At 36.6% G+C, this 12,716-nt stretch overlaps 1 protein-coding gene across 1 annotated transcript in view; it reads right to left on the bottom strand.

Moving 5' to 3' along the window:
- The window catches only part of RNF17 (ring finger protein 17), a 155,194-nt gene that overhangs the window by 59,790 nt on the left and 82,688 nt on the right, over positions 1-12,716 (bottom strand). The window contains exons 20-22 of the mRNA XM_046665064.1: positions 1,197-1,424; positions 358-508; positions 87-205 (exon numbers count right to left, since the gene is read on the bottom strand). Coding sequence (XP_046521020.1) covers positions 87-205; positions 358-508; positions 1,197-1,424 — 498 coding nt within the window. The remainder of the gene's footprint in view (positions 1-86; positions 206-357; positions 509-1,196; positions 1,425-12,716) is intronic.

Genomic DNA, 12,716 nt, shown 5'->3' on the forward strand with positions numbered 1-12,716 from the left:
AGCAATATTAAAATTAAAACCATACAAAAAGAAAAATACTTAAAATCATATTCAATAATGAGAAAATTTACTCAGCTAAAAACTACCTTATATCAACAAGAGAGCATTCCAAAGATAATCTTCCCATCGTCTTTAGGTTTTCTTGAAGTTCTCTCAAACATTTAATATTCACTACTAGTTCAACACCCACGTCATACAGCAAGACCTATGAAAACAATAACTTTAAGTCTATGGAAAGACAACACTTCAAAACATTTTTTTGCAAACTGAAGAGCACAATAAAAATTGGACTAAATAACTCCAGGATAAAAATACAAAATCATTCACTTTCATCATTATATTTTTCACTGCATTTACCTCTACCAATGTGTCTGTAACCATTCTGATGATCTGGCCTCTTCGCCACTGATTTTTATCTGGGATCTGAACAGCACAGTGCATATCATTTTCCCACTTAATAGGTTCCCATTTTGAGTTTTCATAAGCAGCTACCATCTTTTCTTCTAAACTATGTAAAGAAAAACAATTTTAACTTTCTAAACCTTTTCACATAACATATAATTCTCTGACAACATGTCTCCTACTGTCCTCCCTTACTCAGCTTATTCCAGCCAAACTGGATACCTTGTTCTTTCTTGAATACCCAAGGACATTTCCACTGCAGAGTCTTTGAACCGGCTTTTCCCTCTGCCTGAGATGAACTTCCATCAGATATCCTCATGCCTTACTCCCTTCTCTTCTTCTTCAGGAACCATTTTAAACGTCACTGCCTCTGTGAGTCTTGCTTGATCTTCCTAAAATTGTCTTCCTCCCCGATTGCTTTGTCTCTATTGTCTTTATCACCATCTGCTACACTAAATATTTCATTTGTTGTCTCTCTCTCTCTACTAGAATTTAAGCTCCATCACAGCAAAGACATCCATGTTTTTACCAGTGTATCCCCAAGACTTAGAATACTGGCTGTCAAATAACAGGTGCTCAATAAATATTTGTGGAATGAATAAATTCCAATACAATGAAAGCAACCATTAAAGATACTGTTCGTATAGTTTTAACTAGTTTTTCAGTGACTATTTAGCTGAAATAATTTTTCTACTTTTAAAGTTCTGCAATTATGACATCTGTATCTTTGAAACAAAATATAGAAAAAAAAGAATAAAAACATATGCAATATATGTTATCCTTGTATGTTATACCTATTAAGTAAGTTTTCTGTCAATAACCACTGAACATAAATCTTCTCAGGAGATACTACATTACAGATATGCACAGGCAGTTCCTTATTATAAAGTGATTGGAGATTCTCATTAGGTAGAGATTTTGCAGACACAGGATTTAAACTGTTTACTTCATTTGAAATAATTTCTTCTGGAGAAGGATCCCATACTTCAACATGCTTTTTGGAATTATCTTTGAGGGTATATCTGAAAAATTAAAAAAAAAATTAGCAAAAAGAGTAGTTTGTAAAATATTTTTATTTGCTTAGATCTAGAAATGAACAAGTTTCAGCTATGGTTCACTGCTTCCCAGTTTTGATATTAATAGCAACTTTAGTCTTTTTTTTTTTCAAAAAAAAAGTTCTTAACTACCACCAGCATAAGCACAAAAATCTAAAAGCCAAACTATTTTAAAAACACAGTTGAAAATACCAACTTTGCTCATAATTTCACCATTTCCCATTGATGTCTTGTATTCACAAAGGAAGAGAAGAATTATTCGGACTTTTTTGATAACCTGAATATATCTCTTTGACTAAAAAGTATCAGTTCATGTGCTAATGAGAACACAAGTGGAAAAACAACTGTTATTAAAATGTTAATGAGAAAAATTATTAAATGAAGTGTTTAGAATGTTTAATAAATCAGATTAGTTCAGACTTTAACCACAGATAATTAGATTTCATTTGTTATTTCTATTAGGAAAAACAATTTCTTTCATACTAAGCTTGAGACTTAGGTAAATAACAATTTTTGCAGCTAAATCTAATGGACAGTTTTCAGTTCTTACTTGGCATGAACTCTGAGTACCAGCTACTCTTTCCTTCTTGAAATGTTCTCTTTCTTTGGTTGCTGGTTTTTCTTGAGTCTCACGTTCCTATCTACCATTTTTCTGGACTTCTCTTTTTTTCCCATAAGTGATAATCCTCAGAGTTGCATCTTCATCAAGGGAGATTGAGATGAATGATGAAAGTAATAACTTCATTCATTCTTACCAACTCATTTATCATTTATATGCTGCTACCTCCCATCTGAATTACCTAACTAGGTCTCTCTGCTGAGCTTTAGCTGCGTATAGCTCCATTCAACTAATATTTACTGGGTACATACTGTGAGCCAAGAATAATGCTAGATAACAGAAACATGGCAGTGGACAAAATAGGCAGAGTTCCGGTCCTCATGGAGCTTACAGTGTAGTGATTTTGAGAGACTTACATAATTACACAAAAAATAAATTATAATATGAACAAGAGTTACTAAGAAAAGAACAAGGGCATAGGCCAACGAAATATAATCTTGTCTGGGAGTTGGGGTTTCTCTAAGCGACATTTCAACTGAGATTTAAAAACGCTAAGTAGGAGTTAGCTCAGCATTCCAGGATCTGAAAGAAAACATGTAGCTGTGACATAGTAAGAGGACAGAAGACAACATTAAGTTTGAAGTAGGCAGGGGCCAGATTATTTGGGCAACACTATTTTTTATTTTATAAAGGATGGGGGGCACTGTGTATGACATAGTTGAGTCCAATAGAGAGACTAGAATGTGGGACTTCACATTTCTTGTCATTCCTCAGGTGATCAGGGCAGGCAATGATCAAGGGAAGCTCATGTTCTAATTTGAGGCTAGGCAACAGATACAATGAAAACAGTGGGTCTAGTTGCAGTAGTCAGAAAACAGGAATCTGGGTTTTGGAGGGCAAGGAGATTGACTGGGGCTGCCAGAGGATGAGGAATAGATTTACTAAAACTGAGTTTAAGCTTCAGGACCCCTCATTTGCATGGGTACCCTGGCAAGGGGCAAAGCAATGTGCTTCTGTAAAGTTTTCAAAAGTAAATATTTTAACTGAAATTAGTTAAGATCATTGATTCTTTCTATTCCCACTTTTCCTCTGTCACATTTCTTCCCATCTCGGGTGTCAGGCACAGTATTTTAGGGGGTTGGCTAAAGGGAAGTGGAGTTGGAGATACATTTAGTTTGGAGTTACTGGGATATAGGTTTGTGGCTGATAACCAGTTTCCTGTAAAATTAAGCTACTCTACTGCTAGCCATCTTGGTCTAGGAATGGATTCCAGAAATACTCCCACCACCTTAACGTCACAGCATGAAAATACAGGGCCCAATATAACACTCGTGATATACCACTACAATGAGGATGCTGAAGATAAACTGCTTAATGAGTACTGTGACCGGGCCACCCAATTTACATCTGTTGTTCTGGCATAATAGTGCATCTCTTTTACTCTTAAACATGTCCCAGTTTGGATAAGAAATATGGCCAGCCTACTAATAAATTAATTAATTCAATATATTAATAAATGTTCAAACTGTATTTAAGATTCATCACTGTACAACAAAACTTGAAATGTCTTGAAATATTATTTATATATGTAATGGATATATACATGAAAGAAACATGATAGATTTTCCTAAAATTTTTAGAAATTTACATGATATTACCAATAATTAAGCTATAGATCCAAAAAAAACTTTTAAAATTTACCAATAAACAAATTTCAATCAACCATACTAGAGGAAAGACTGAACTACTTTTTTACTCTCTCTATAGGGAGTATCACAAAATCTGACTTTTCATGTGGTGATCAGTATATGGCTAAACAAGGTAATAAGAAAGTATTTTACAGATGAGTCTGAATTTCGTAATGTTTGTGGCATTCATAAACTTTTGAAAATTTGTAATTTCTTGTGATTTATCAGTCTACATAAATATTTTTGCTTATTTCACTCAATAGCTCTAAGTGTGCATTCTTTTTCTTAAAGAGAGCCCCCCAAATGGTACAAATTTCAGGCTCACTCATGAAGTCTGGATTTGCCCTTGCTGAGCACAAAGTGTGAGCATTTAGAAATGAGTAAATAGGCCCGGTCTCTTCTCATCACTGTGCTGCCTCATCTGTTTTCCTTAGTCATTGCAATACCTGCTCCTCACTCTTTATCACGTGTTCCTGTTACTATGCAACTAAACAGACTACCACAGTCTAGTCCTGTGAACCCAAAAGCTTAGTGCACACCTCACAGCTCCCTGACCACTGCACAATGGTCTGCCATTTGAAGATGTCTCCCTCTGCTTTTAATATGTCCAAAGCTGATATCACTTTTACTTTCCCCAAACCTGGTCCCCACTCCTCTGTTTCCTGTTCTCAGGGAACAGGATCACCAGTCACTTGGTGGTCCAGGTTAGTGATTGTGAAAGTCAATCTCGACTCTCTCCTCTTCCTCACCTACAAAGAGTAGCAAGGTCTTGTGATGCTCACCTCCTTTATGTGTGATTATCTACCCATTTTTCTATCCCCAAGTAACTGTCACTTCAATAGCCTCTAGTACCCACTTTTAGCCTAACTCTTTATTTTTAACCCTTGCAGCCAGAGAGCTTTCTAAAATGGAAAGCTACTCAGTCCTCTGCTTGAAATCCTTCAATAGTGTCCCTTTCCTCAAGAGAGAAAGTTCAAACACGCTTAACTGTTTGAAAAGTATTTTAATTGACTCCTCAGTGACCAATGTTCTTTAATTATCTGGTCTCTGCATTTCTCTCTAGCTTTGTCTCTTGCCATACCAACCACTACTACCTTTTCTTCCATCAGCTGTGTGAATGTGCTAACAATACCTAAACACACCATGTTTTTCCTGTATATAGGCCTTTACTCCTGGTATATCAGGAAATCCAGCTTAGGTGACATCTCCAGCGGTAAGCCCTCCAAGATTCCCTAGTACCGTCACTACCCTTAGCACAGTCCCTAACACACTGAAAGGTAAGACTGACCATCTCTCCTTCCTACCACATCTGCTCTAAGCTTCTTGAAGGCACAAACCATCCTTATTCACCACTGAGTACAGCATTTGTTACAGCATAACAAGTAGGCATATAACTGAATAGAGAAAACTAGCTAATGAACTTTTTGTTTTTTTAAAGAAATAACTTTATTGAGGTATATTTTACATATCACAAAGTTCACCCAGGGGCCAGCCCAGTGGAGCAGTGGTTAAGTTTGCGTGCTATGCTTTGGTGGCCCAGGGTTCACAGGTTCAGATGCCGGGTGTGGATCTACACACTGCTCATGCTGTGATGGGGTTCCATATACAAAGTAGAGGAAGATTGGCAGGGATGTTGGCTCAGGGCCAATCTTCCTCACCCCAAAAAAAGTTCACCCAGGGGGCCAGCCCAGTGGCATAGTGGTTAAGCTTGTGCACTCTGCTTTGGCAGGCCAGGGTTCACCGGTTGGGCTCCCAGGCAGGGACCTACACATAAGCCATGCTGTGGCGGCATCCCATAGCTGTGAACACTTGCTTGCAAGCCTGTGTATGGACATATGTTTTCATTTCTCCTGGGTGGACACCTAGGAGGGAAACTGCTGGGGTGCACGGCAGTTTTATGTTTAACTTTTTAAGAAGTTTGCAAACCATTTTCCAAACAGGCTACATCATTTTAAATTCCCGCCAATAATGAGGGTTACTCCACATCCTCACCAACAGCTGTAATTGACTATCTTATATATATAATAGCTATTCGAGTGGATGACAAAAGGTATATTACTGTGATTTTCATTCTCTAATGATTAATGATGTTGAGCATCTTTTCATGTACTTATTAGCCAACCGTATATCCTCTTTGGTAGATGTCCATATCTTTTACCCATTCTTTTGGTTGTATTATTTCTCTTTTTACTGAGTTGTAAGAGTTCTATGAATTCCAGATACAAGTCCTTTATGGAATAAATTTTGCAAATATTTTCCCCCAGTCTGTTGTTTGTCTTTCATTTACCTCGATAGTGTCTTTCGAAGTACACAAGTTCTGCATTTTGATGAGGACCAATTACCAATTTTTAACCAAAAATTTACCAATTTTTTTCTTTTATGAACTGTGCTTTTGGTGTCATATCTAAGAAATCTTTGCCCAACTCACAGTCCTGAAGATTTCCTCCTGTTTTCCTCTAGAAGTTTAGGTCTAGCTCTTAATCTTAAGAGTATAACCCATGCTGAGTTAACTTTTGCGTATGGTGTAAGATAGGTGCTATGTTCATCTTTTGGCCTACAGCTATCCAATTCCCCCAGCATTGTTTGTTAAACAGACCTACCTTTCTCCAGTGAACTGCTTTGGCATCTTTGTTAAAAAAAGTCAATTGATTATAAAGATTTATTTCTCAACCCTCAATTCTATTTTTTGATCTATATGTCTATCTTTATGTTAGTACCACACTGTCTTGGTAACTGCAGCTTTAGTTCTGAAATTGGGAAGTGAAAGTCCTCTTTGTTTGCAAAATTGTTTTGGCTATTGTAGGTGTCTTACATTTCCATACAAATTTAGGATCTTCTAGTCTATTTCTGCAAAAAGCTGTGCCAGAATTTTGACAGGGGTTGAGTTGAATCCATAGCTAATGGACTTAAAATATTTTTTAAAATTATTGAGGTGAAATTCACATAATATAAAACTATTTTAAACTGAACAAAGGAGTGGTATTTAGTATATTCATCATGTAGTACAACCATCACCTCTATCTAGCTTCAAATATTTCTATCACTCCAAAAGAAAACCCCCTTAAGCAGTTTCTCCCCATTATCCCCTCCCCTCAGCCCCTGTTAACCAATAATCTGTGTTCAGTCTCTGTGGATTTACCTATTATTGATATTTCATATAAATGGAATCATGCAATATGTCATCCTCTGCATCTGGCTTATTTTATTTAGCATAAATTTTCAAGGTTCATCAATATTACCGCATATTGCAAAATGTAATTCCTTATTTAAGGCTGAATAATATTCCACTATATGTATATACACCACAACTTATTTATCTATTCAACCATTGATGGACATTCAGGCTGGTTCCATTTTTTGGCTGTTATGAATATACATGTACATGTATCTGTCTGAGTATTTGTTTCAATTCTTTTGGGTATATACCCAGGAAAGGAATTTCTGGGTCATATGGTAATTCCATGTTTAAACTTTTGAGGAATGGCCAAACTGTTTTCCATAATAGCTATACCGTCTGTATTTTCACCAGCAATGTACATGGTCAAATTTCTCCACCTTCTCACCAACATACTATTTTCCACTTTTTTGATTATAGCCATCCTAGTGACATAAAGTGGTACATTAATAGAGTCAAAAAATAAATGTTCTTCATTTTTGAGAAGGTAACATATGCACATGGTCCAAAATTTAAAAATTACAAAAGATACCTAGAGGTAAACACGATTACTGGATTTGATGAATCTTTCTAGAGAAATAGTGCATATACATCTATACAATATTTTTTCATTAAAAAAATTAAACATCCATCATTGGTTCTATGCCCTAATTTGATGCCTTATAAAATTAATGTTAACTGGAATAAAACAAATTTATTTAAAACTATATGATCTTCATTTTTTTTTTTAAAAAAACAACTTTGGTTAAATGAGAGGTAAGAAAATATTTAATGTTTTTAATTCAAACACTTAATTGTAGCAATGGAAGGCTCCTAAAGTCAATCAACATTATCACTCCTATCATCAGTGACCTAAACTGGCTGATGGCACAACTCAAAAAATTACAAGGTTCTATGGTCAAGAACTGTGCCTTTAAATTCTGGCTACAATAGATCTAATTGGATTATATGGGTTATACATCCGTGTAAAGATATTAATATTGATGAAAAACTCAAGGCATGTTCAGAGTTCGACACATAAATGTCATCTTCTATTATGTGTTAACCATATTTTACCACCAGATGGCCAAATTTTTTTTAAAGATTGGCCCTGAGCTAACATCTGTGGCCAATCTTCTTTTTTTTTTTTTCCTTCTTCCTCTTTCTTTTCCCCAAGGCCCCCAAGTACATAGTTGTATATTCTAGTTGTAGGTCCTTCTAGTTGTGCTATGTGGGATGCTGCCTCAACACGGCTTGTTAAGCAGTGCCCTGTCCACACCCAGGATCCTAACTGGGAAAATCCCGGGCTGCCGAAGCAGATCACGCCAACTTAACCACTCGGACACACAGCCAGCCCCTCCAATTTTTTTAAAATTCCAGCTTTACTGAGGTATAACTGACATATAAAAGTGTGAGATATTTAAAGTGTACACTGTGGTGATTTGATATATGTATACATTGTGAAAGGATTCCCCACATGTAGTTATCTAGTGCCTCACCTATTTATCTTTTTTTCTTTTGGTAAGGGCAGAGTTGTGTGTATCTTACATGACTTTCATATTGCCCACTAAATTCATGATTTTCTAACTAGAAAATTCTCATTTAATATTTGAATTTATATGTAAGGATAATATACATAAAGATGGTGCTAAAGGCAGGGAAATTTTATTTTAAAAGTGAGTAACTCCCTGCATACTCTACTGAATGCTACTCTTCCAGAAAGGTGCCCACTATCACAAAGAGCTCTTCTTCCCAGACTCTATTCTGCTTAGTGGCGAAGAGTTTTGTTTTAGCTTTGGCACTCCCCCATAACAGTGACATATCATGGTGAGGTGATAGGGGCTTGCTGTTTTCTTCTGCTGCTCTTGGTATTCTTAATGAGTTTTTGGAACATTCATCTAACAAATACCTTATTCCCTGATGCTGTTTAAAACAAAGAGAAATTTCAAAGTTTAAAATCAGCTTTATTCCATAATCCATGAAAGAAAGAACTGATAAGCTGGATTTCATTGAAATTTAAAACTTCTGCTCTGTGAAATACGCCATCAAGATGATGAGAAGACAAGCCACACACTCGGAGAAAATATTGCAAAATACTGCAAAAGACATACTGTTATCCAAAATACACAAAGAACTCTTAAAATTCAACAATAAGAAAATAACCCAATTTAAAAATGGGCCAAAAACCTTGACACCTTACCAAAGAAGACACACAGTTGCCAAATAGGCATATGAAAAAATGCTCCACATCATTTGTCATCAGGGAAATGCAAATTAAAACAATGAGATACCACTGCACACCTATTTGAATGACCAAAATCTGGAATACTGAGGACACCAAATGCTGGTGAGGATGTGGAGGGACAGAAACGCTCATTCCTTGCTGTTAGAATCCAAAAATTGAATACCCACTTTGGAAGACAGTTTAGCAGTTTCTTACAAAATGAAACATACTCTTATTATATGATCCATTATATGATTCAGCAGTCAAACTCTTTGGTATTTACCAAGAAGTTGAAAACTTATGTCCACACAAAAACCTGCACATGGGGGCCGGCTCCATGGCCGAGTGGTTAAGTTCGCGTGCTCCGCTGTGGCGGCCCAGGGGTCGGATCCTGGGTGCGGACATGGCACCGCTTGTCAGGCCACGTTGAGGCGGCATCCCACATCCCACAAACTAGAAGGACCTGCAACTAAGATATACAACTATGCATGGGGTGGGGGGGGGGGGGTGTTTGGGAAATAAAGCAGGAAAAAAAAAAAGATTGGCAACAGTTGTTAGCCCAGGTGCCAATACTTAAAAAAAAAAGAAGGAAGATTGGCAACAGTTATTAGCCTAGGTGCCAATCTCAAAAACAAAAACAAAAAAAACCAAAAACCTGCACATGGATTGTTTATAGCAGCTTCATTCATAATTGCCAAACTTGTTAGCAACCAAGACATCCTTCAGTAGGCGAAAAGATAAATAGACTGTGGTACATCCAGATGAGGGAATGTTATTCAGTGTGGAAAAAAATGAGCTATCAAGCCATGAAAAGAAGTAAAGGAATCTTAAATCTATATTACTAAGTGAAAGAAGCCAATCTGAGAAGGCTACATACTGTATGATTCCAACTATATGATAACGTGGAAAAGGCAAAACTACAGAGACAGTAAAAAGACCACCAGCTTCTAGAGATGAACAGGGAGGGAGAGATGAACAGGCAGAGCACTGGGAATTTTTAGGGCAGTGAAAATACTCTGTATGATACTATAATGGTAGATTCATGACATTACATATTTGTCAAAGCCCCCAGAACATACACTAATGTAAACTATTGACTTTGGATGACTATGATGTATCAGTGTAGTTTCATTGATATTAACAAATGTGCCACTATGGTGGTTGATAGTGGGGGAGGGTGTGTACCTGTGTAGGGGCAGGGAATACAGAGAAACTCTCTGTGCTTTCTGCTCAATGTCGTGAACCTAAAACTGCTCCAAAAAATAAAGTCTATTTAACAAAATACAAAGGACGATGGACCTAAATATGAAAACTAAAACTATGAAACTTTAGAAGAACACATAGGAGAAAATCTTTATGGCCTGGGGTTAGGCACAGATTTCTTAGTTATGGGACAAAGTGCCTGAATTATAAAAGAAAACTGTCAAATTGGACTTCAAAACCAGAAACTTCTGCTCTTTCAAAGACACTATTAAGAAGCCACAGATTGGAAGAAAATATTTGCAAATATCATACCTAATGAAGGACTTGTGTGTAGAATATATAAAGTACTCTCACATTTCACTAACAATACACAACACAATTTTTAAAAAAGGCAAAACATTTGAAAAGATATTTCATGAAAGAAGAGATACAAATGGCAAATAAACACATTAAAAGATCCTTAATGTCATTAAAGAAATTAAAATTAAAACCACTATGAAAGACCACTATACTCCTATTAGAGGGGCTAATATAAACACAAAATGATAAAATCAAGTGCTGGCAAGGATGCAGAACAAGAGAGCTCTCATACACTGCTGTTGGGAATGCAAAATAGTAGAGCCAATTTGGAAAACATCTGGCAGTTTCTTATAAAGTTAGAAATACACTTCCTTGGAGTGATGTCAGCATCATGGCAGAGTGAGCTCTCTCAGTAAACTGTCACCTCAAAGATACAATGAAAAGGACATTCATACCCCAACACAGGACATTCACATAACACAAAAGACATCTGAGAGACCCATGTAGCCACATGTTGGAAGGTGGAGGAGCTGGAGCCCCACTCCATCCCTGAGGAAGTGGATCAAGACCAGAAGGAAAATGACAAATACTCCTCGAAATCAATCCTGAAGACACAGAAATCTATAACCTAAATGACAAAGAATTCAAAAGAGCTATCATTGAAAAACTCAACAAGTTAAAAAAGAATACAGATAGATAATTCAACGAGTTCAGGAGCTACTTAACAAAAGAGATTGAAACTATAAGGAAGAACCAAGCAGAAATATTGGAGATGAAAAACACAATGGATGAGATAAAGCAGAATATAGATTCCCTGAACAGTAGAGCAGATGTCATTGAGGAACGAATCAGCATGATCGAGGGCAGAAATTCAGAAATGCTTCAGATGGAGGAAGAGAAAGAACTAAGACTGAAAAGAAATGAAGAAAGTCTCTGAGCATTAATCTGACTCAATTAGGAAATGCAACATAAGGATTATAGGTATTACAGAGAGAGAACAAAAGAAGAATGGAGCGGAAAGCTTGTTCAAAGAAATAATAGCTGAGAACTTCCCAAACCTGGAGAAGGAGATGGAAATTCATGTGAAGGAGGCCACCAGATCTCCTAACTTTGTCAATGTAAAAAGATCTACTGCAAGGCATACAGTAGTGAAGCTGGAAAAAGTCAATGACAAAGAAAAAATACTAACGGCAGCAAGGCAGAAGAAAATAACTTACAAAGGAACCTCTATCAGGCTTTCAGTGGATTTCTCAGCAGAAACTTTATGGGCTCGGAGAGAGGGGAATAATATATTCAAATCTCCGAAAGACAAAAACTTTCAGCCAAGAATACTCTACTCAGCAAAAATATCCTTTAGATATGACGAAGAAATAAAAACGTTCCCAGATAAACAAAAGCTAAGGGAGTTCATCGCCACAAGACTCCTCCCTACGAGAAATCCTCAAGAAGACCCTCATACCTGAAAGAAAAAGAAGAAAGGGGTTACAAACCCCTGAATACAGAGATAAATAGGTAGATGAAATCAGAAAATTGGACCTACCCAGCAGAACAGGTTAGCAAATACTCATGGAAAACATTAGAGATAAAGGAAAGGAAAACATCAAAAAAAAGATAATCTTGTCATTTAAACCACAAATTCACCACACAAGATGCAATAAGATGTGAGAAAAAAACCTAGAGGAGGAAAGGAAGAGATTGAAATGGCTTAGTTTAAGGAAATAAGAGGTCATCAAAAAACGGACTCTCTCATCTATAGGATTTTGCATACAAACCTCAGGGTAACCACCAAACAAGAGAGCAGATTAGAGCCACAAATAATAAAGAAAGAGAAAACCAAGAAATCCATCATAAAAAACTACCTAACCAAATTGGTAGCCTGAAATACACAGGACAAGAAACAAAGGAAACGCAGGAGAACCAGAAAACAAATGATAAAATGGCAGCATTAAGCCCTCATATATCAATAATCACTCTAAATGTAAATGGACTGAACTCTCCAAAAAAAAGATACAGAGTGGTGAGATGGATTAAAGAACAAGACCCAACAGTATGCTGCCTCTAGGAAATATATCTCAGTTCCAATGACAAACACAGGCTTAGAGTGAAGGGATGGAAGACGATACTCCAAGCT

Source organism: Equus quagga, chromosome 6 (genome assembly GCF_021613505.1).
Source record: "Equus quagga isolate Etosha38 chromosome 6, UCLA_HA_Equagga_1.0, whole genome shotgun sequence".
Classification (NCBI taxonomy): domain Eukaryota; kingdom Metazoa; phylum Chordata; class Mammalia; order Perissodactyla; family Equidae; genus Equus; species Equus quagga.